This window comes from Chrysochloris asiatica, unplaced genomic scaffold (genome assembly GCF_000296735.1).
Source record: "Chrysochloris asiatica unplaced genomic scaffold, ChrAsi1.0 scaffold00140, whole genome shotgun sequence".
Classification (NCBI taxonomy): domain Eukaryota; kingdom Metazoa; phylum Chordata; class Mammalia; order Afrosoricida; family Chrysochloridae; genus Chrysochloris; species Chrysochloris asiatica.
Genome location: NW_006408658.1, coordinates 5432800 through 5454452, shown reverse-complemented (window position 1 = coordinate 5454452; position 21653 = coordinate 5432800). Strand labels below are relative to the sequence as shown.

The 21653-nt window shown below is 37.8% G+C and overlaps 1 protein-coding gene and 1 pseudogene across 1 annotated transcript; both read right to left on the bottom strand.

Annotated features, from left to right (window-relative positions):
* Nucleotides 1-1256: 1256 nt before the first annotated feature.
* LOC102827935 (olfactory receptor 51E2-like) lies at nucleotides 1257-19779 on the bottom strand. Its single transcript, XM_006870240.1, has 2 exons — nucleotides 19706-19779; nucleotides 1257-2378 (listed from the first exon to the last, which is right to left on the bottom strand). The coding sequence occupies exon 2, from the start codon at nucleotides 2326-2328 to the stop codon at nucleotides 1363-1365; it is 966 nt and encodes a 321-aa protein (XP_006870302.1). The 5' UTR covers nucleotides 2329-2378; nucleotides 19706-19779; the 3' UTR covers nucleotides 1257-1362.
* On the bottom strand, nucleotides 7958-10431 carry LOC102827685 (annotated as a pseudogene).
* Nucleotides 19780-21653: the final 1874 nt, after the last annotated feature.

Here is a 21653-nt window from a genome sequence, read left to right as displayed (position 1 = left end):
AGCCTCATTTCTCGTCTTAGTCATGGGGGGACAAAAATGATATCTACCCCATAAAGTTGTTGTGAAGATTAGGTAGAAGCTTTGAAGAGCTTCTCAGAGTGCTTAAAACATTCTAAGCATTCAAGAGATGTTAATTAGCATTATTATTGAAAGGTTAGATAAATTCCCAATGTAATGGACAATATACTAACATTGAGGACTATGGCAAACACTAGTTTCTTTAAATTACCAGCTTCATTTTTTTCCTTTAAAATGTACATGTCAAATAAGTAAATTCTTCATAATAAAAATAAAAATTTTAAGAAAGCATGGGCAAATAAAAATCACTAGTGATTTGAGCACATTTCCTTCAAAGTATAAACTATTTTTTCAAGGGTGTTTCGATCATGTGCCTTTAAAACATTATAAGCATATTTTTATTGTGATAAATACATATATTACATATCATTTGCCATTTCATCATTCTACATGTATACAATTCGTTTACATTAGCTATAATTATCATGTTGTTTTCCCATCACCTTTTTCATTACCAAGAGCATATTTCATTAAATAAATAGGATATTCTGCATTTCATTATTCTTTTATATATTGTACTCCAAGATTTTCAAGCTTAGATTAAAAGTACAGCTACTGTATTTTTCAGGAGAAAGATGAGGCTTTCTGCTTCCATAAAGATTTACAGCCTTGGAAACCATAAACAGGGTGCTATGGGTTGGAACTGACTCCACAGCACATAACAACAACAACTGTATTTTAAAAAAGTTTGTTTCATGCATTGACAAATGCTTTGTTAGGATAAATTTTGAAAAGTGAGATTATAGCACTAAAGAATATAATGTTTTCAAAAGTTCTTGCTACATATTGCCCTAATTCTTTTCAAAGCTTTTGTGCCGATTTATACCATCCTCTACAATTTCCAAAGAATCTGTTTCAATATAACTTCACTTTCATTGTGAGTTTTCATTAATAAAAACTGCTAAATTGAAAGGTAAAAAATGCTATTTAATTATAGTTTTATTGTTTCTTGAATTACTAAACAGATTAATAATTTTTCCCTGTTTTAAAGCCAATTATATTTTTGTGTCAGTCCTTTCTGTTTTTTTGTTTTTACTATTTTTTGGAGGTTGTGGTAAATTTTTAAATTTAAATTTTTATATAACAAAGATATCAATAACTTTTTGACCTATGGGAAGGAACCAAGCTGGCTTACAAAATACACTTTGGTACACCAAATAGAGGCAGAATTTTGAGGGCAAACCAGAGAAATACGCTTATGTGCTTGGAGGCAACTGAAATTGTTACTGTTAGGAAATAGTTATATCAAGCCACTAAGGATAAGGGGAAGTGGAGTGGGCAGGGTCACCTATTTCCCACAGACTGAAGGTTTTTGTCACAGCTTATCTTGAACATGGCAAGCACCCGCGTTCTGATCTGCTTGGTCTTGGCTCCATAGATGATGGGATTGATCACAGGAGGCATCAATAAGTAGACATCACCCATGAGAACATGCACAATGGGATCCAGACTGTTTCCAAAACGGTGTACCACTGAGAGGCCAATGAGTGGTACATAGAAGGTCAATACCACAACGATGTGTGACACACACGTCCCAAAGGCCTTGGCCCGCTCCGACTTGGAAGGCAGCTGTAGAACTGTTCGTATAATCAGAAAATAGGACAAGGAAATGAACATGACATCCACGCCCATAACCAGCAGTATGGCAGTAAGACCATAGACCACATTAGGCAAAGTGTCTGCATATGCCAACTTCATCATATCCTGGTGCACACAATACGAGTGTGAGAGCACATTGGAGTGGCAGAAGGTAAGCCGCTTGATGAGTAGAGGCAGTGGGAAAAAGAATAGGGAGCCACGAGCCACAGCCACCAAGCCAATCTGGGCTGTTACTGTATTGTTGAGCACGGAGGCATGGCGTAATGGGTGGCAGATAGCCACATAACGGTCAAAGGCCATGGCGAGCAAGATTGTAGATTCTATGGCTGAAAGAGCATGAATAAAGAACATCTGGGCAAGGCAGGCATCAAAGGTAATCTCCCGGGAGTTGAACCAGAAAAGAGCGAGGATCTTGGGCATGGTGGATGTAGATAAGGCCAGGTCAATGGCTGCCAGCATGCAGAGAAAGAGATACATGGGCTCGTGCAAGCTACGCTCTGTCCTTACGACGAAGACCACGATGCAGTTTCCAAACACTGCCACAGCATACATTGAAAATAGCGGGAAGCCGATCCAGAAATGAACTGTTTCTTCTAGTCCTGGGATACCAATAAGCACAAAGGTGGCATGTGTGAAGTTGCAGGAATTCATAGCTGGTATTGAGTTTGGGGAACTGGAGAGAGTGAGGTCACACTGGCAGCCTGCTAGCCTGCTAGGATATGGAGCACAATCAGAGAGGCCAACCCTAGGAATCTGGGAGCTGAGGGTATTTTTAGCTCTTCCTATTTCCCCTCCCCTGCCCCTTAGTCCCTAGCCTCATCCCACACAGATGCCATCTAGGCTCTTCAATAAGCTCTGAGTAGCTCTTCCAAAGGGAGAAGGTGAGAGGTCACATTCATTTATCAATCAGTATCTCAACGTCCATTTAATGTTTTAACAAAAGTCTCTGTGGAGACCAATTCTTATCCCAAAATGTTGCTTTCCCAAGTTTTCTCAGACTTCTCGTCATGGTCCATACCTTTATTGTCTGGATACTAGCAAGTCTTTGACTCAGAAAGGTGCTAAGAGATTCCCTATTCAAAATCCTTTCCAGCTAGAGCTATGCTTCTTTTTTGTTTCATTCATAAACATTTACTTATATGATATGCTATGTATAAGGCTATTCGTTAGATGCTGCTGATAGAGAGATAAAAGTCACCTCCCTTACTGTTAGTTGTCCTGCCTAGTGGAGGCAATAAAGTAAACCAAATTATTAGAGTATTGTGACAAATATTAACATTAGGTGTGTATTTATTGCAGGGAAGAGGCGAGGCATTGTCAGAGAAACTTACCTGGAAAAGTTGATCCTTTGTTCAGTCTTGAAACATGAGTAGAAAATAGGTGCGTAAAGAAGGGAATAAAGGCTATTTCAAGCAGCAGGGAAAGGGGATTTTATTTTTCACATTTTGAAGGTTCCAGGACTCAAGGTCTAAGTCCAGAGAAGAGGTAAAGAAGCATAAAAACAATAATTAAAAACAAACAAATGAACAAACAAATAACAACACAAAACTTAAAAGAAAAAAAGAAATGAAAAAAAAAAAGCAAAAAAAAACTAAGACAAAAAGATCAAGAATATATTTTTCAGGCTCAGAGGAAACCCGTCCAGAGACATATAATGAAGGTAGTACTTTCCCATGGCTTCTATGGAAATAAAGACCTTTAGCAGATGATAGCTACCTGGTATGGTCCCTGAGAAGACGCTTCTGCTCCTGGCTGGTAAGTTTCTCCACCCCTGCAAATTGCCTTCCAGGGTCACTCCCACTGCTCTCAAGAAAGTTAGTCTAAAACCTGACCTGGAGCTAAGTCTTTTCTGGAATCTCTGCCAATAAGTTATCCATGTCTCGGGAAACTTTTCTTTCTTGGAAGCCTGGTGTCACTATACTCTAATCTCCTGCCCACACCCAAACTAAGGGACACTAACCTCATCAAACTCTTTTCCTGCTAGGATTCCTAGATGTCCTACTCTTTAGAGTTAATTATTTTTAAGGAATCAAGGGCTGGGCTTCTAGGAGCTGAGGCTCTGCCTCTTGGAAATAAACTCTTCAGGCTTCTTCCTAACAGTATTCATGTCAGCCTGTTTATCACCCCAGAATTCTTCTTTTCTAACTTAGACTCGGGAGGTGCCTTTCCTTTTGACTTAGTGGAGAAGGTTTCAGTAATAGTATTCTTAATGTATAATATGAAAACATGAAGACTAAGCGATTTGACTTCAATTCTCCCTATTTTTAATAAGCAAGGGAAAACAGACCCTGGGTTATAAGATCTCAAAAGACACACTTCTGAACGCTACTTATTTTATCTTCTCAGAATTTAGGCAAAGACACAATATCTACCTTCCTTGGTAAATATTTAATACCAAATATGGACCCCAACTGTTGTCAGAACACAAACAAGTATTTTCAGAGGCATAGAATGATATCCTTCAGTGAGATGCAACACTTTCTTAATAGATAACTTTGGCTTAATAGATAAGGCATGCTGGAGAGTGTGGGACTGAGAAAATGAAACGTCTAGAAAGAGGCAGATCACTGTGTCCAACAGCAATGGCGCCCATGTTGAAGACAAAGGAAGGCATGAAGGCCTACCAGGGAGAGCATGACAATGCATTTCCTCTTTCCCAAGGCCTTTTGTCCATCTACAACAAGGAATTTTGGTAGCATAGTGGTTATGAGGTCAGCAGTTTGAAACCAGCAGCTGTTCCATGGGAAAAAGATGCAGCTTTTTGCTCCTATAAAGATTTACAGCCTTGGAAACTCTATGCATGGTCACTATAAGTTGGAATTTACTCATGACACACAACCACCACCACCACCACTGCTGCAGGCAACACTGGTAAATTCGGCACTTTATTGAATTTTGTCATAAGGCATATTTTCTTGTTTGCTGGCACCTTCACTTCCTTGTTGAAGTCTCAGCACTTGGCTCTATCTTCTTATATACCCAGGTACATATCTTAGAAGACCTCATGTCTTCCTCACCTGGTGTCTGCCCTGTTGCCTAAGGTAGACTTTGTCTAGACCTAATTTCAGCTTTTCTTTGGGTTGAATGTGGCTGTTGCATTCATTCTCACATACTATCTGAATCATCAGCTAAGATTCTGGGACATTTCTTTCCAGCCCAAGAAGATGTGGGTGGGACACAAAATCTCCTCCTACCAAACGCTGCCATGAAGTAGTATATGGAGTCTTTAAGACCCCTTATATGGTAGGCCTCATGAGCTACCCAACCTCAGATGAGGGCAGACTTACCTGGTGATGGCATAACCTTACTGAGTGAGAAAGCTGGAGCTGGATTGCCCTTTCAGGAACATGCCTATTTATAATGCTTTCGGGAGGCCCATGGGAACAGGCTGTGGGAATGTGGACTAAGGCGCCAGGGACTTGGCAGACAGGAACATCTCTATATCCTCTTGTGTGTCACTCCCATAGGCTTCTAAATGGTCTTGCCTAGGGGAAGAAATCAAAAAGGGCCTAAAGCCTCCACCATTCTTCCCACAAGCATGTAGGTTTCTCAGAAATCTCTCTCTCCTTTTCAAAGCTAATCCAAATTTTCAAGGTCAGCCACTCTTTGATGAGTGTCTTTCCACTCCCAGCAAAACAACCAACATGGATGTACAGTTATGGCCCCTGGTCTCTAGGAATTCATATTATCTTTAAAAACAAAATGGTATACAAAATTAGCTCTGTTATTCAAAGTAGGACGCACAGTAACTGGATGCATTAGGTGAGGGGTGAATAGTATCACCTCTGGTCAGTACTCTGACACTTCTCTGTATCTTTTCTCGGCTTTTCTTTCAGTTAAAAACAGTTTTAAAAGTAGAATGCTGATCTTTTTCATACCTGTACTGCAGATAAAATGCAGATTGAATGAAAACACTTAGATTTAATTCATGTTGTTAATTAGTGATATATTATTTAAGAAACCACATGCTGTGAATCTTTAGTCATTCATTCATTCCTTCAACAAATGTCATTGGAGAGCCTGCAAGGTAATAAGCAAAATTAACAACAGCAACAAAATCCCCATCTTCATGGAGTTTACATTTTTTGAGGGGAGCAGGTAATAAACTGAGTTAATATATTAACTAAATAAGATCATCAGGATACAAAAATAAAGGGCAGAAGTGAAGAGATAGATAAACTATCAGTAGACATTTTAGACAGGGTTACTAGGGAAAGCCTTACATATTAGAGATATTTGATGAGATACTGGAAATTAATGAAGAATATGTCTATGGAGATATTTGGGGAAGACAATTTCAGAAAGAAGATACAGAAACTAGAATGTTTCTAAGCAGGCTGTATGTCCTGGGTTTAGAATAACTAAAGAATATAGGGGAGAGTTGGAAGGACATAGCATCAGAGGGATGGTGGTGAATTAAAACATGCGTGATGTTATAGAACTTACAGAGCATTTAAGGACTTTGGCTGGGACTCTGCATAAGTTGAAATTCTCTTGGAGAATTTGTTTGTTCTTTTTCCCTAAACTTTCTTGTAAAACTTGTAAGCCAATCACTTCATGCCTTTATCGCCCCCTCATTTTAGGTAGCCAATGCCTAAGTTGCCCATTCCTATCTACTCTGAATACAGAGGGAATAACATTGATACTTGATGTGAAGACTTATTGGAGAATTTTAAGTAGAGGAGGAGAATGATTTGATGTACCTACAATGACCCTTAATTCTGTCTGAATGGTTTTCTCTAGCTCCCCATTGGCTTATTTGCACATCTGTGGTGCTACCCATGTTTCTTCTTCCATTTTCCCCTTTCACTCATGTTGTTTCTGTTTTCATTTTTCCCTTTCCATGATTTCTCCATGTTTCAAACTTTTATGATCTAGCCTAAGCATCACCTCTTCCAGGATGTGTCCCAGTACTTGTAGATCCTGTGATTCCTCTGTAGATGTCTAATTGATATTTAAGATGGTTGATTGATGAGAAAGAGATAAATTCCTATTTTAAAATAATACAATGTGGCAATGAAAGGTATGGTCACGAGTGAGCAAATTAGAAAGGACAAAGCCAGGAAAAGATAAATGCTGAATAGAATGCAAAGACAATTTCAACATATGCCACAGAGTACATGCCACTGGAAGAAAGCAATCACAGGATTTTTGGAAAGTGGGGGTGCTCAAAGACTAATGTGTGGGTGGTAAAGTGGCAGAGAAAAATGTGGGTAGAAAGAATGTGAACATTTAGATTGCCTGCTTCTTGAGATTGAAGTTCCTTCTTCATTTCCTCTCATTCCTAAGACTCTGAATTCCCCCCACTTCTTTTATAGACAAGGTCACACTCTCCATTTCTCTTCTCTATAAACCATCATCTTATATAGTGTGTGAAAGCAAATTTGAAAAAAAAAAAAAAAAAAATCAGTCTGTAAGTACACATCATCTGAAGTTTCTTATCTTTCCTTGAACCTATCTCTAGCTTCTCTGGATTTTTGTTTTCCATTCACTGTAAATGAAACATGTATAAGGATGTACATCTGTGGGTGACAAGTGAGGGGGGATCTCAAGGGAGATAAATGCATAGAAAACAGCTAGATTTTTATTCAAATATATATCACTTTCTGAAATGACCTTTTAATCTTTTTACCTGTATTTGTTAATGACTAGAAAGGAGAATTTTATTTTGAAAAGGGGAAAATGTAAGGCTGTTTAGGATTTCTGTTTTTGTTATTAAGTGCTGTTGAGTCGGTTCTAATCATAGTGACCCTGCATAGGGTTTCCAAAGAGCAGTTGGTGGATTTTAGCTGCTGGCCTTGCAGTTAGCAGTCCAGTGTTTATCCTACAGGGCCACACATGACTCCTACTTAAGATTAAGGTAAAATTATACTAGATCTTTTGAGTCAGAGTGAAAAATCTTCATATCAGAAAGGGAATTCATAATACAGCTTCCTTCAAAATGTGAACTTTCATTTATAAAAATATATCTGTAGACATTAGGAAAAACTTTTTTATATTACAGATTTTTTTTCTTCTTTTATGCCATCCAAACACTTTGCATCTTTTAAGACACTAATTACTTACTCATTGATTCAAACTAACATGAAAAAATGTGCCAGGTAATATGGCTAGAAATATTGAGCCAGCAATGAACAAGACATAGGTCCTGGTCTTAAGAAGAGGGCACAGAATTCAGATATAACAGGCAAGAGTTATTTGGAACAAACAGAATTGGGGAGAAGAAATCCATCTAGCTCTAGAAATCCATGACTCTATGTGTCTTTGGGATGGAGAATTTTTATGACAGCTTTACGTATCTGGTTTTCACACTGTAGATTACCAGATTCATCACAGGGGGGACAAGCAGGTAGGTGTCAACAATCATAATGTGCACATAAGGTGGCGCTCATTTCCCAAATCTATCGACAAAGGACAGACTGATCATTGGAATATAAAACATAGCAACAGCTGCAATATGAGAGATACATGTGCTGAAGGCCTTCTTCCTTTCCTCTGCAGATGCAATGCTGAGGATAGTCTTAATTATCAAAACATCTGAAAAGAGTATGAATATTGACTCCACACCAATAGTAGAGATTATGGCAGTCTTCCAACTACACTGTTGATCCTGGTATCTGTGCAAGAGAGTTTCATCACATCAGGATGACAGCCGTAGGAGTGGTGAAGTCCATGGCTGCAGCAGAAGGACAGTCATTTAAGAAGTGCTACCACTGGTGTCAGCATTACTGTTCCCCTAATGACAATTGTCACCTCAATCTGGGCTATTCTGGAGTCAGTTAAAATGGCATACCTAAGAGGATTAGAAATGACTACAAAATAATCAAAGGCCATGGCCAATTGCACTGAGGATTCCATGACAGTGAAGAGTTTAATGAAGAGTATGTGTGACAAGCAGGCATTAAAACTGATATCCCTGGCATTGAACCAGAATATTCCCAACATGGTGACCAGAGTGGATATAGACAGGCCGAGATCAGTGGTGGAGAGCATGGAGAGGAAATAATACATGGGTTCATTCATGGAGGCTGGTCTGAGTGATGACGGCAAAGAGGATCAGGCTGTTTCCTGAAAGGGCAGTTACATAGAGAAAGCAGAAGGGACTGGAGATCCAGGTGTGGGAGGTTTCCAGTCCAGCAACACCAGCTAGCAGGAAATAATGGATGAGGATGTGGTATTCATGAAAGTTGACACACTGGATTAAAAGTACAGAATTCCAAGAGAAGAGTCTGAAACAAATAAAACTACATTTGTTTGGGTATTAGTCTAATTACAAATTATTATATTCCATAGAAAACTAATAAAAATTAATATCAATGTGAGTGATTCATTAAACTGATAAAATTATAAAGTTTCAACTTCTTAGCAGGTACCTGCAATTATTTATTTTTGTCCTTAGAATCGTTTGATGATAGCTGTGTTTATGCTATTGGATCTCCCACCTGCTACTTCTCTAGCCACTGATAATCAACTAAGAATAGATATTTTACCCTAGACAGCCCAATCATATTTATTCCTCCTTGGATTATTTTAATCTGAGACAACAGGTTCACTTTTCTGTGTATTGGTACCATAGAAAGAAATCCTCGAGTTATGGTGTGGTTACATTAGCCTGTGTGGTGCTGTGGGTTAATGTGCCAGACTGCAAATCCATTTGAATCACAAGGTCAGTGGTTCAAGCTCACCATCTGCTCCTCAGAAACTCTATACAGGGTCGCTATGGGTCAGAACCGATTCTATGGCAGTTAACAACAACAAGAGGTATGTAAAATAGAAGCTTTCAGTTTAGGAAGCCAGAAAATGTTGACTTTTCATGTGGACACATGTGAAACGTCAAATAAATGATTTAGGCATTGGTGCAGTCATATGCATGCATTGGCAGCATTTAATCTTATCCTTTCCAATGCAATGACTGGGACCATAGTTGGAAGAGATGGCAGGTAAAGAACACATACCTTCCTATCAGACTTAGAAACAGAGGAAAGTATCTCCTACTTGATATAATGTGCTGCTCAAGGCTCCATTGTTTAAAATATTTTTTTCTTCAATCTGCTTTAATATACGTAGTTCTCAACAATAGATCTTAGACTATGCCTATTTGAATTTTACTACTTTGTTTAAAAGGAAAAGGCATAATTTCATTGCAAAGATCACATTATTTTCATTGAAGGCAGACTTTCAGAATAAACAAAGAACATGTATGAGTTGAAAGTAGAGGATAAGGAAAAGTGGACTGTGATTGGAGAGGGCACAATAAGTGGGAGGAAATTAAAAATGTTTTCAGACTACACAAATTTGTTCAGATAAAGTCTCATCTCAAAGATCCGTTGAAAAAAATCTTAGTAAAACTAGGGGGAAAAAAGTATTGAAATTAACATAATTAGAAAAAAAAAAGAAGTAATTTACCTAAATTGACCAAATGAGTGAGCTCTAACTTTAGATTCCAAAGATTAGAGTAATGAGAGTGACCTCAGGCACCAATAAAACTGACTTCAGAAATGTTTTATAAAACCTCATGGTGGAAGTAAGAGTTAACAGAAAGTAGGCTTGGGCTATTTGTAGAAAGCATTCTAAAAAAGTTATCACTTGAAAGATTGCTAGGATTTGGACTTGGATAAATCCAGATGAAGAATTCCAAGGCTTTTAGTATGCTATGTCTAAAAATGTAGGGTCAAAATGAGCTTGTAATATTTCTCCCCTTTCCTCATCTTCCTTTACATTCAGAGACATTTACTTAGAACCTACTTTGTGCATAGTGTATGCTAGGAGTTAAGGAACAGCACAAAACCCTTTCATAGGAATTTATAATCAAGTGAGTGGGGTAGATAGGAAGGAAAGAGAAATGAATAATAAATAATTTTGATATACAGTGTACAAGTGCATATAATAAAAATGTATTCAAGAGTGCATTTGTTGTTGTTAAGTGCCATTGAGTTGGTTCTGACTCATAGAGACCCTGTAAAGTATTTCTGAAGAGCAGCTTGTAGGTTTGAACCAACTGACCTTGTGGTTTGTAGTCCAGGATTGATCCTACAATGCCACATCAGGAGTGTTGTTGTTAAGTGCCGTTGAGTCGGTTCCAACCCATAGCGACCCTGAACAGGGTTTCCGAGACTGTAAATCTTTACGGGAGCAGAAAGCCTCATCTTTCTCCTGTGGAGCAGCTGGAAGTTTTGAACTGCTGACCTTGTGGTTCACAGCTCGATTTGTAACCACTACGCTACCAGAGCTCCTTACATCAGGAGTGTATAGGACCTTAATATGTCAATCAATTCTATCTATCATGATGGTTTGTAGCTTCATGCACAATGGCTAAATTTGAAATTTTGGTCACTTAGTTTGTAACAGGGGAAGTAAGAAATAAAGAGCACTGGGAAAGTTTTAGCTTGGCCAAGGTAAAGCCTGTACAGCCATTCCAACATAACAGCTATAGTTAAAATGTAACTCAATCCCTGGCTACGCTCCATAATCAATCACACCTAACAGTGACCCCACAATTACTACCTCATAGTCAATCTTTTTTTTAAAAGATCAATTACTTTTTTATTAATTGGTAGCTAACTCATACTCTGAAGACTATCCTAGGAATGAAGACAAACAACTATACATTTCTTATGAAGGTCCCTGATAACCACCACTGGGAAAAGTTATTGGTGTCTGTTGGAGACAGCATGCTCAGAATGGTCAGCACAGTTTGAGATCAATACCATAACAAAGATGTTCCTGGAATTCTTCAGGCTTTTACCTTCTGACCAAGATCCTTATACATTCTCTGTCCCTGTTTCCTTGGGAAGGTATATGGGACATTCTACTTCCTCATGCTCCTGTATATTGATACTCAATAAATACTTTGCTCTTTGCTCTGAGACCTGTTGTCTTTGAACATTGGCTACATTAGTGGCAGATGATTAAAAACCCTTTTTATAGTAATTTGTCCTGAATCAATGTTATGAGGTCACTTTTTAGGAAACTGAACTGTTAACTGAACAATTTATATTTCATTCTAACTTCTTCACATCTTCCCTTACATTACTTGCATTTCATTAACTCAAACAATTTATTCATTGTTGAGTCTCATTATTTTTGAAAGTTTTCTTTCCTTCCATTTCTTGATGTGAGATCAGAAAAAAAAAAAAGAAAAAACATGAAGTCTGGTTTAACCTGCTCTGTACTGAGTTTAGTAGAAGAAAACTTCCTCAAATTCCATTCTTCCCATCTCTTCACAACCATAGCTTCTTGCACCCTACTCTCATCTCTACTGGGTTCAGAAGCAAATGATTCCTACTTATTTTCATAGCCAATAACTCTGCCTAAACTGTTGTTACTCATCATGAACACTCACTGCAGCTCAACAGCAAGCATGTGTACCAAGTATTGTGTCAGCCACTAAGAATATGAAGAAAGTCAATTAACAGAACAATAAGGAGTCAGGATCCCTGGTGGTGCAGTGATCAAGCACATGGCTGTTAATCAATAGGTGATGGATTAAACTCACCAGCTGCTCCAGGGGAGAAAACTATGGCAGTCAGTTCAATAAAGATTTATAGCCTTAGAAACCCTATGGAGCAGTTCTACCATGTCGTTTACAGTTGCTATATGAGCCAGACAAAAATAAATAACCATGAGTTGTTATGTGTATAAGACAAGGTAGAGAAGTATATCATGCAAAGTGGCTGATTCTGAATCTGGTTGGGACATGAATATGTTGTGTGTGTTAAGAGGAGTTAGTTTCAAGGAATTTGAACAATGTAGATAGATTATAATTGTGTAAATCTCTGATTGTCCTGCTGTGGCACTGTAGGATAAGCACTGGACTGCTAAACACAAATTCAGAGGTTTAAGCCCATCAGCTGTTCTTCAGATATCTTATACAAGATCATTATGAGTGGGAGCTGACTGGACAGCACTTAAAAACATCGTACCACTGTGAAACTGACCAATCTCATGTCATCTTAGAAGCTAAGTAGTGTAGGGCTTAGTTAATACTTGGATGAGAGACTGCCTGGGAATACCAAGTGGTGTAGGTTTAACAACCACCTGTCTGTCAGTGTGTCATACTATGGTGTCTTGTGTGTTTCTGTGATGCTGGAAGCTATGCTACCAGTATTTTTCATACTAGCAGGTGCACCCATGGGGAACAAATTTCAACAGATTTTTCATATTAAACAGATGAGGAAGAAGGGTAGACAGGCTACTACTGAAGGGTTAGTCAATTAAAATCTTAGGACTAGCAGTGAAACATCTGATATAGTGCTGGAAGATGAGTCCCTGTGTTTGGAAGGCATTTAGAATATGACTGGGGAAGAACTTCCTCCTCAAAGTAGAGTTAACCTTAATGACATGGATGGAACAAAGCCTTTGGGTCTTTCATTTGCTGATGGGATATAACTCAAAGTAAGAAGAAATGGCTGAAAGTATCCATTAATAATTGGAACCTGAAATTCATGAAGTATGACTATAGGAAAATTAGAAGTCATTAAAAATGAAATGGAATGCATAAATATTGATATCTTAGGCATTAGCTGAAATGGGCAAGTATTGGCAAATTTTAATTGAGCAATCACATGGTTTACTATGCCAGAAATGTTAAATTGAAGAGGAATGGCATCACATTCACTTTCAAAAAGAGTATTCCAAGATCATGTACAGTGCTGTGTGTGATAGAATGATATCCATATGCCTATAAGGAAGACCAGATCCTGGTGCAGTGCTGTTGAATAAGCACTAAACTATTAGCCACAAAGTTTATGATTCAAACCCATCTGTTGCTCCTTAGAAACCCTGTTCATGGTTCACTATGAGTCAAGACTGACTTTATGGCACTTACCAACAACACGAACACCAACAAGGATGACCAGTTAATATCACTATTATTCAAACTTAATGCACCAACCACTAAGGCCAGTGATGATGAAATTGAAGAGTTCTAACTTTTTCAGTCTGAAATTGATCAAGTATGCAATCAAGATGCATTGATAATTACTAGTGATTTAAATGTGAAAATTGGAAACAAAGAGGAAGAATCAGTATTTGGAAAATAAGCTGGAGATCACATGATAGAAGTTTTCAAGACCAATGACTTATTCATTGCAAATACCTTTATTCAATAACATAAAATGTAACTATACGCGTAGACCTCACTAGGCGGAATACACAGGAATAAAACTGACTCATATGAGGAAAATAATGATGAAGAAACTTAATAGCATCAGCCAAAACAAGGCCTGAGGCCCAATGTGGAACAGACCATCATTGCTCATATATAAGTCAGGTTGAAGCTGAAAAGAATGAAAATAAGTCAATTAGAGCCAAAGTATGACCTTGAAAGTATGACCGTTTTGGAAGAAGTGCAGCCAGAGTGCCCCTTGGAGGCCAAGATGGCCAAACTTTGTCTCTCATACTTCAGACATATTGTCAGGAGAGACCAGTCACTAGAAAAAGATATCATGTTTGGTAAGGTGGAGAGGGTCAGAGAAAAAGAGGAAGATACCTCAACGAGATAGATTGGCCAAGTGGCAGCATCGATGGACTCAAGAATGGCAACAGTAGTGAGGTTGGCCCAGGATCAGGCAGTGTTTCGTTCTATTGTGCATAAGGTCACTATGGGTCGGTACCAACTCGATGGCACCTAACAATAACAACAACATGACCTTGAATACATGTCCCCATAATTTAGTGACTACCTCAAGAACCGATTTGATGCATTAGAGACTAATGACTGAAGACTCTAAGAGTTATGGGATGATATAAAGAACATCATACATGAAGAAAACAAAAGGTCATTAAAAAGACAGGAAAGAAAGAAAGGACCTAAATGGATGTCAGAAGAGACTCTGATATTTGCTCTTGAATGTAGAGAAGCTAAGGCAACAGAAAGAAATGAGGAAGTAAAAGAGCTGAACAGAAATTTTCAAAGAGCAAGTCAAGAAGACAGTCAAATATTAATAATGAAATGTACAAAGACCTGTAGTTAGAAAATCAAAAGGAAAGAACACGCTCAGTATTTCTCAAGCAGAAAGAACTGAAGAGAAAATCAAGCCTCAGGTTGCAGTATTGAAGGATTCTATGGGCAAAAATGGTAGCTTGGTGACTGCATAGGATAGGCATTGAGCTGTGAGCCATTAGATTGGTGGTTTGAGCCCACCAACTACATAGGAGAAAACTAAGGCTTTCTGCCAGATTGACCCTCTGAAACCCTATACAGGGTCACTATGATTCAGAACTGACTCAGCAGCACTCAGCAACAGCATGGCCAACATATTGAATGACATGAATGACACAGGAAGCATCAAAAGAAGGTATAAGACATACACATAGTCATTGTACCAAAAACAAGTGGTCGATGTTTAGCCATTTCAGCAAGTAATATATGATCAATAATTGATGCTATTGAAGAAAGAAATCCAAGTTTCACTGAAAGCACTGATGAAAAACAAGGTTCCAGGAATTGATGGAACACAAATTGAGATGTTTCAATAAACTGATGCACAAGCGGAGACTCACTTGCCTAGGCCAAGAAATTTGAAGACAGCTATCTGGCTGATCCATTTGAAGAGATCCGTATTTGTGTTCATTCCAAAAAAAGGAGACCCAAATGAAATTTAAAAATCATTGAAAAATGCTATTAATATCATATGAAAGTAAAATTTTGCTGAAGGTAATTCTAAAATGATTGCAATAGTACATCAACAGGGAGTTGCTAGAAATTCAAGCATGATTTTGAAGATATAGGAATGAGGGATATCATTGCTGATATCTAAGGGACCTTGATTGAAAGTAGAGAATACCAGAAATATGTTTACTTGTGCTTTATTGACTATGCAAAGGCTTTTGACTATATGGATCATAATAGAATATAGGTTTGGGAAGAGTTAGCGTTCCAGAATACTAAATTTTGCTCATGAGGAACCTGTGCACAGACCAACGGACAGTCATCAGAACAGAACAAGGGGATTTTGAATGGCTTAAAATCAGGAAAGGTGTGCACCAGTGTTGTATTCTTTCATCATACTTATCCAATCAGTATGCTGAGCAAACAATTCTAGAAGCTGGATTATATGAAGGTCATGGCATCTGAATTGGAGGAAGACTCATCAACAACCTGTGATATTCATATGACACATAGTTTGCTTGCTGGAAGACAAGATGACTTAAAATACTTACTGACGAAGATAAACTACTACAGTCTTCAGTATAGGTTGCATTTCAATGTAAAGAAAATGAAAATCCTCACAACTGTACCAATAAATCACATCAAGATAAATGGAGAATAGATTGAAGTTGTTCAAAGAATTGATTTTGTTTAATCAACAATTAACGCTCATGGAAGCAGCAGTCAAGAAATAAAAAGATGCATCACATTAAGTAAATTTGTTGCAAAAGCCCTCTTTAAAGCGTTAAAGAGCAAACATGTCTGTCTGAGGACTAAGTTGTACCTTACTCAAGACCATGATATTTTCAGTCACCTCATAAGCATATGAATATTGGACAATGAATAAGGAAGACTGGAGAAGAATCATAGCATTTGAATTATGTTGTTGGCGAAGAATATTGAAAGCACCATGGACTGCCAGAAGAACAAATAAATCTGTCTTGGAAGAAGTATAGCCAGAATGCTCCTTAGAAGTGAGAATGGTAAGACTTCGTCTTTCATACTTAGGACATGTGGTCAGGTGGGACCAGATCCTTGAGTAGTACATCATGCTTGGTAAAATGGAGGGTCACTGAAAAAGAGGAAGACTTCCAATGAGATGGACTGACACAGTGGCAGTAACAATGGACTCAAACAAGAAGAATTGTGAGGACAGCACTGGACTGAGTTCATTCATTTGTGAGTATAGTCACTATGAGTCAGAACTGACTCAAAGGTGCCTAGCAACAACAACAACAACAACAACGCTTTGATGGTTTAATGTGTATTCACAAGACCAAAAAGTGAGAAAAGTATGTTCTTGGCATAAACAACACATGGAACAGTTTGTTGGTCAGCTATGAGAAAACGGTGTGCTGGAGCCTTCTTTGTGAGGAAAGATGAAGCTAAAGAGATCAGCAAGGGTCAGATCATGAAAATCTTTAATCCCACAGAAAGCATAAGGAATTTAGGCATTAAAAAAAAATTATGACTAAGCCAATAATTCATTCTCCTATCTTCTAATTTAACACCAGGAGTGTTCTTTACTTTCTTTATTATATGCACAATGTTATTGGGTTCCTTTCTGTAATTCATAATACTAGTTTACCCCAATCTAATAATGAAAGCTTCACACATTTTAATAAGGTTATTTTAAGCTCATTTTGTTCAACCAAAATATATTGAACATTTTTCCTCATTATCCACTATACTTAGATAATAAGAGATATAAGATATAAACTCCATTTATCCCTGAATTTTATGCCATGAACAATCAAAAAAAAAGTTATTTGACAAATAGTCTGCTTTTGCTTGTCACTTCCATTCCTTTAGTAACAATCTGGGGTCTCAGAAAGTTTCCCAACTGATGCCATTAACAACTTTCTAAGTGCCAAGGCCAAGAGTTAATTTTCAGATTAACGTTTTCTCACTCATCTGAAAATTTGGCAATATTGATCACCTCCTCCTTGAAACTGTATTCCTCCTCCTTGATGCTTTCTCTAACTTTAAAAATTGTTGCTCTGTTTTTTTTTTTTTTTTTCTCTTCTTTTTCAAATTATGTTTCTGTTTCTTGCTTTTTAAATTGTGATGCTCTACATGATTCTGCTCTTACACTTCTTCTTTTCTTGCTTTCCGAAGGCTTTCCGTTGTATATCTTAAGCTATTCCCATGGCTTTAAATAGTACTTATAGCCAAATGACTCACAAATCTGAAATCGAATTATGATCTCTCTTGAGTTCCATTTTTCAAAAGTTTAGCAGATTCTTTCAAGCTATGGCAGATTCTGGACTTAAACTGAAAGGAAATAATGAAACATGAGAGGCAAGTGAGGCAGTCAAATTTGCAATTAAGAAAAGTAACTTGCATATTTAGGAGAACAAATCAGAGATCTGTGCTTGGAGCTGGTGAAATAAATGTGTAGAAAATATTTTATCTACCCTTATGGGAAATATATACTCATAAGCTTTTAGCCACCTCAGTCACTATGAGTCAAACAAAATTTATGCTTGTTCCCATACCAGATTTGGCACTTTCTCCTACATTTCATTTATTAGTAAATAATATTAAATGCTAGGAACTCTGGTAATGTAGTGGTTATGAATCAGGCTGCTAACCTCAAGGTCGGCAGTTAGAAACTACCAGCGGTTCCATGTGAGCGGTCTGCTCCCATAAAGATTTACAGCCTCGGAAACCCTATGTAGGGTTGGAACCAACTCCATGGTACTTTACAACAACAACAATCAAATGCTAGCAAATCATCTAATTGGAATCACCTCTCAGGACACTCTCTTCATTTCCTACATACAAATATTTATTCTATTTTTACTGATATTACTTCTGAAAAGTAAAGACTGTAGCCTTAGAAGATCTTTATGTGAAGGCTATGTAATAGCAATCTGGTTGGAAATAGATATTTGAAGTTGTATTTCATTACATCATTCCTATTTTGTAGTAACTTAATTGTTCATATTAAAGAATAAAGCAGAAATATTGGGTTTTATTAGGGAGAGACACTAAAATTTCCCCAAATGATTCCTCTGTGCTGCTGTTACCCTAGAATCGGTCCCATTAATTTCTCCAATCCAGACACAATCTTCGTTAGAATTTGTGAAAAATAAACTATAATCTCTCAAGGAATTTTCCTGTTCACTCTGATCACAATAATTCTCTTTTTTCACTGTGCTGTTATGAGCTGCAGCTTGCAGCTACTGAATTAGACTGTACAGCATCATCACTGTAGGGTAAGTACTGTACTGCTAATCCACAAGGTGGGCAAATTAAACCCACCAGCTGCTCTGCAGGAGAAAGGTAAGGCTTTCTGCTCCCATAAGGATTTATAGCCCCGGAAACCGTATACTAGAGATATGAATCAGAACCAACTCGGTGGCACCTAACAACAACAACAAATATTCTCCAGGTCATTTTCAGTGGCATGGTTATAGTATGTGACTGACCTGGGTTCATATCATTGCTCAGCCACTAGCTAGTTTTGAGACCTTGCACAATGATATATTACTAAATGTTATTAAGGGTCGTTGAGATGGTTCCAACTCATATTGACCTGGTTACCAGTATCGGTCACTTGCTCTGTGAATGTTACTGTGCTAAGCCAGTCATAAGCATTCTCTCTTTTGAAGAAACTGAGTGTCAGAGAGGTTAAGAAATATATTCAATATCACACACAAACAGTAACTGACAGAGCTTCATATTTTAAATCCAAGCTTTCTTTTTTTTTAGCTCCAATATTCATGCTCTGAATATGATCATTTTACTGTAACATATATTGCTGTTAACTCCCATCAAATAGATTTTAATTCATTGCGACCCTGAGACCTATAAGTAATTTAGACTTCCTTTACTACAGTTTCCTCATCTGTATGGCTATGCACAGCAATTAATATAGTGCTTGATATGTTGTAGGCATTCAAAATTGGATTTAGAGATATAGACTTTACATACTTTTTGGTTTTCTTAAAGAAACCACTGTTATTGAAAAACATGTCAGCTCATTGATTAAGCCATTTGATTAAGGACCCACAGGGTATCCAACCCCCACCTGTTGTTATTAAGTGCCGATGAATCAGTTCTGACTCACAGGGTTTCCTAGGAGCTGATGAGCTTGAACCGCCTACCTTGTAGTTGAAACTGACCTGACAGTCTAGCGCATTAACCCGCAGTGCCACACCAAGATTCTTAAGCTGAACAGAATCTACAGATTTCTTGGGAAGAACAAATTATACCATCTTCAGAACAAATGATACCATCTTCCTCAGCTCACTATCCCCTTGTTTAATATAATTCTGAACATAGTGAGGAAATTCTTCCCTACAGATAAAAAAAAAAAATTACTTCATCTAGAGTCTAGAGCTTTTGGTGAACAAAAGCAGTTTTACTTACAGAGCCCATACAGCAGTCCTGCCAGTCTCTGTCAGGCTGACTCAGAAGGCTGAGGAGACACCGGATTCCAGAGCAGTATGAAGCATTTAGGGAGACGTGCTCTAGCCTATTGGAGACAAGCACAGAAGCCAGAAACCAATTTCAGATGGTCGTGCTCATTTACAGTGTCTCCAGGGTTTGAAAGTTCCCAGAAGACTTTTTAAAGAGTCTTTTTAATACTTTTCATAATGCAATTATTTTAGTGGTCATGTGCTTTTTTGGCTCTATAGTGCTTTATATATTTCATAGGCTGACGTCCCTATGTGATTTTGTTGAATTTCTTTTCAATAAATAGCTTGATTGAAATATTCATATAAGCACATAAATTTGTGCATATAAAGTGCACAATTCACTAATTTTTAATGAAGTTGTACAATCAGCAATCATTACAATTTAAGTTTAGAAAATTTTCATCCCACAAAGACAAACCAATTATCAGTCATATGAAAGTTTTATTTTAAATGAAGAATTATGAAAATTGTTAAAAGCTATCTCCTATATGGCTGTGAGTCACTCTGTATCTCATATCTTTCCATCATATATCATTATTTACAGCAGTACTATCTTATTAACTTACCTGTACTTTCTAGTAGCCTCTTTGTTGTTGTTGTTGTTGTTGTTGTTGTTAAGTGCCATGCAGGTGGATCTGACTCATAGGTACTCTAGGTAGGGTCTTTGAGAAGCAACTGGTAGATGTGAACTGCAGACCTTGCGATTTAAACGGCCTTGCAGTCCAGTGTTTATCCTATAGCACTTATTCATTCATCCATATTTCTAGCAAATATTTCATAAGATTCCTGTATTCAAAACATCTTGATAAATTCTGATGTTTTAAGAAAAGGAATGTTGTTGTTGTTAGGTGCTGTTGAGGCAGTACAGACTCATAGTGACCTTTTGAACAAGAGAACGAAACACTGCCAAGTTCTGTGCCAACCTCACAATCATTGGCTATGTTTGAGCCCATTGCTGCCGCCACCGTGTCAATCCACCTTGTTGGGGGTCTTCCACTTTTTCACTGACCCTCCATCTTACCAAGTACGATGTCCTCCTCCTGTGACTGGTCCCTCCTAATAACATGTCTGAAGTAGGAGAGATGAAATCTGACCATTCTGGCTTCCAAGGAGCACTATGGCTGTACTTCCTCCAACACAGATTTGATAATTCTTTTGTCAATCCGTGGTGCTTTTAATATTCCCCTCCAACACCAAAACTCAAATGCATCAATTCTTCTGTGGTCTTCCTTATTCATTGTCCAACTTTCCCATGCATATGAAGCTATTGAAAATACCATAGCTAGGGTCAGGTGCACCTTAGTCCTCAAACTGACAGCTCATGGGTTTGAACTGCTGGCCTTGTGGTTAGTAGTTACGTGCTTGTCCTACAGTGTCACACTACAACTTTACTGATATGAAGTTGATTAAATATGATTCTCCTTACTGCTGTACTCTTGCTCTAACCTTCAGATTGTTGTTGTTGTTAATTGCCATCCAGTTAGTTCTGATTTATAGTGACACTGTATAGGGTTGGTGAGTTTGAACCACCAACCTTATGTTTCATTCCAGTACTTTCTCTCAAAACATTGCAGCAGGCCTCCAAACTTCAGATTGTTGTTGTTGTTAAGTGCCGTGGAGTCTGTTCCAACTCTTAGTGATACTGTATAGGGTTCCAAGGAGTACCTGTTCAGTTTGGACCTCTGACCATGCGGTTCAAACAGATCTGGGGGTTTCATGCTTATCCTATGGTGCCACACCAGGACTCTCCCTTCGGAATAGTAGCTGGTAATTTGATTTGATTCAACATTTTGAAAAGTATTAACGTAGTATCTTTCAATAAATATCACATGTAACAAGAATATGTAGTTATCAGTATGTCAGTATGAATACCACTGAACATACCACAATCTGTGACA

Coding starts and splice junctions, on each gene's coding strand:
- LOC102827935 (XM_006870240.1), bottom strand. CDS start 2,328: ATGAATTCCTGCAACTTCACACATGCCACCTTTGTGCTTATTGGTATC.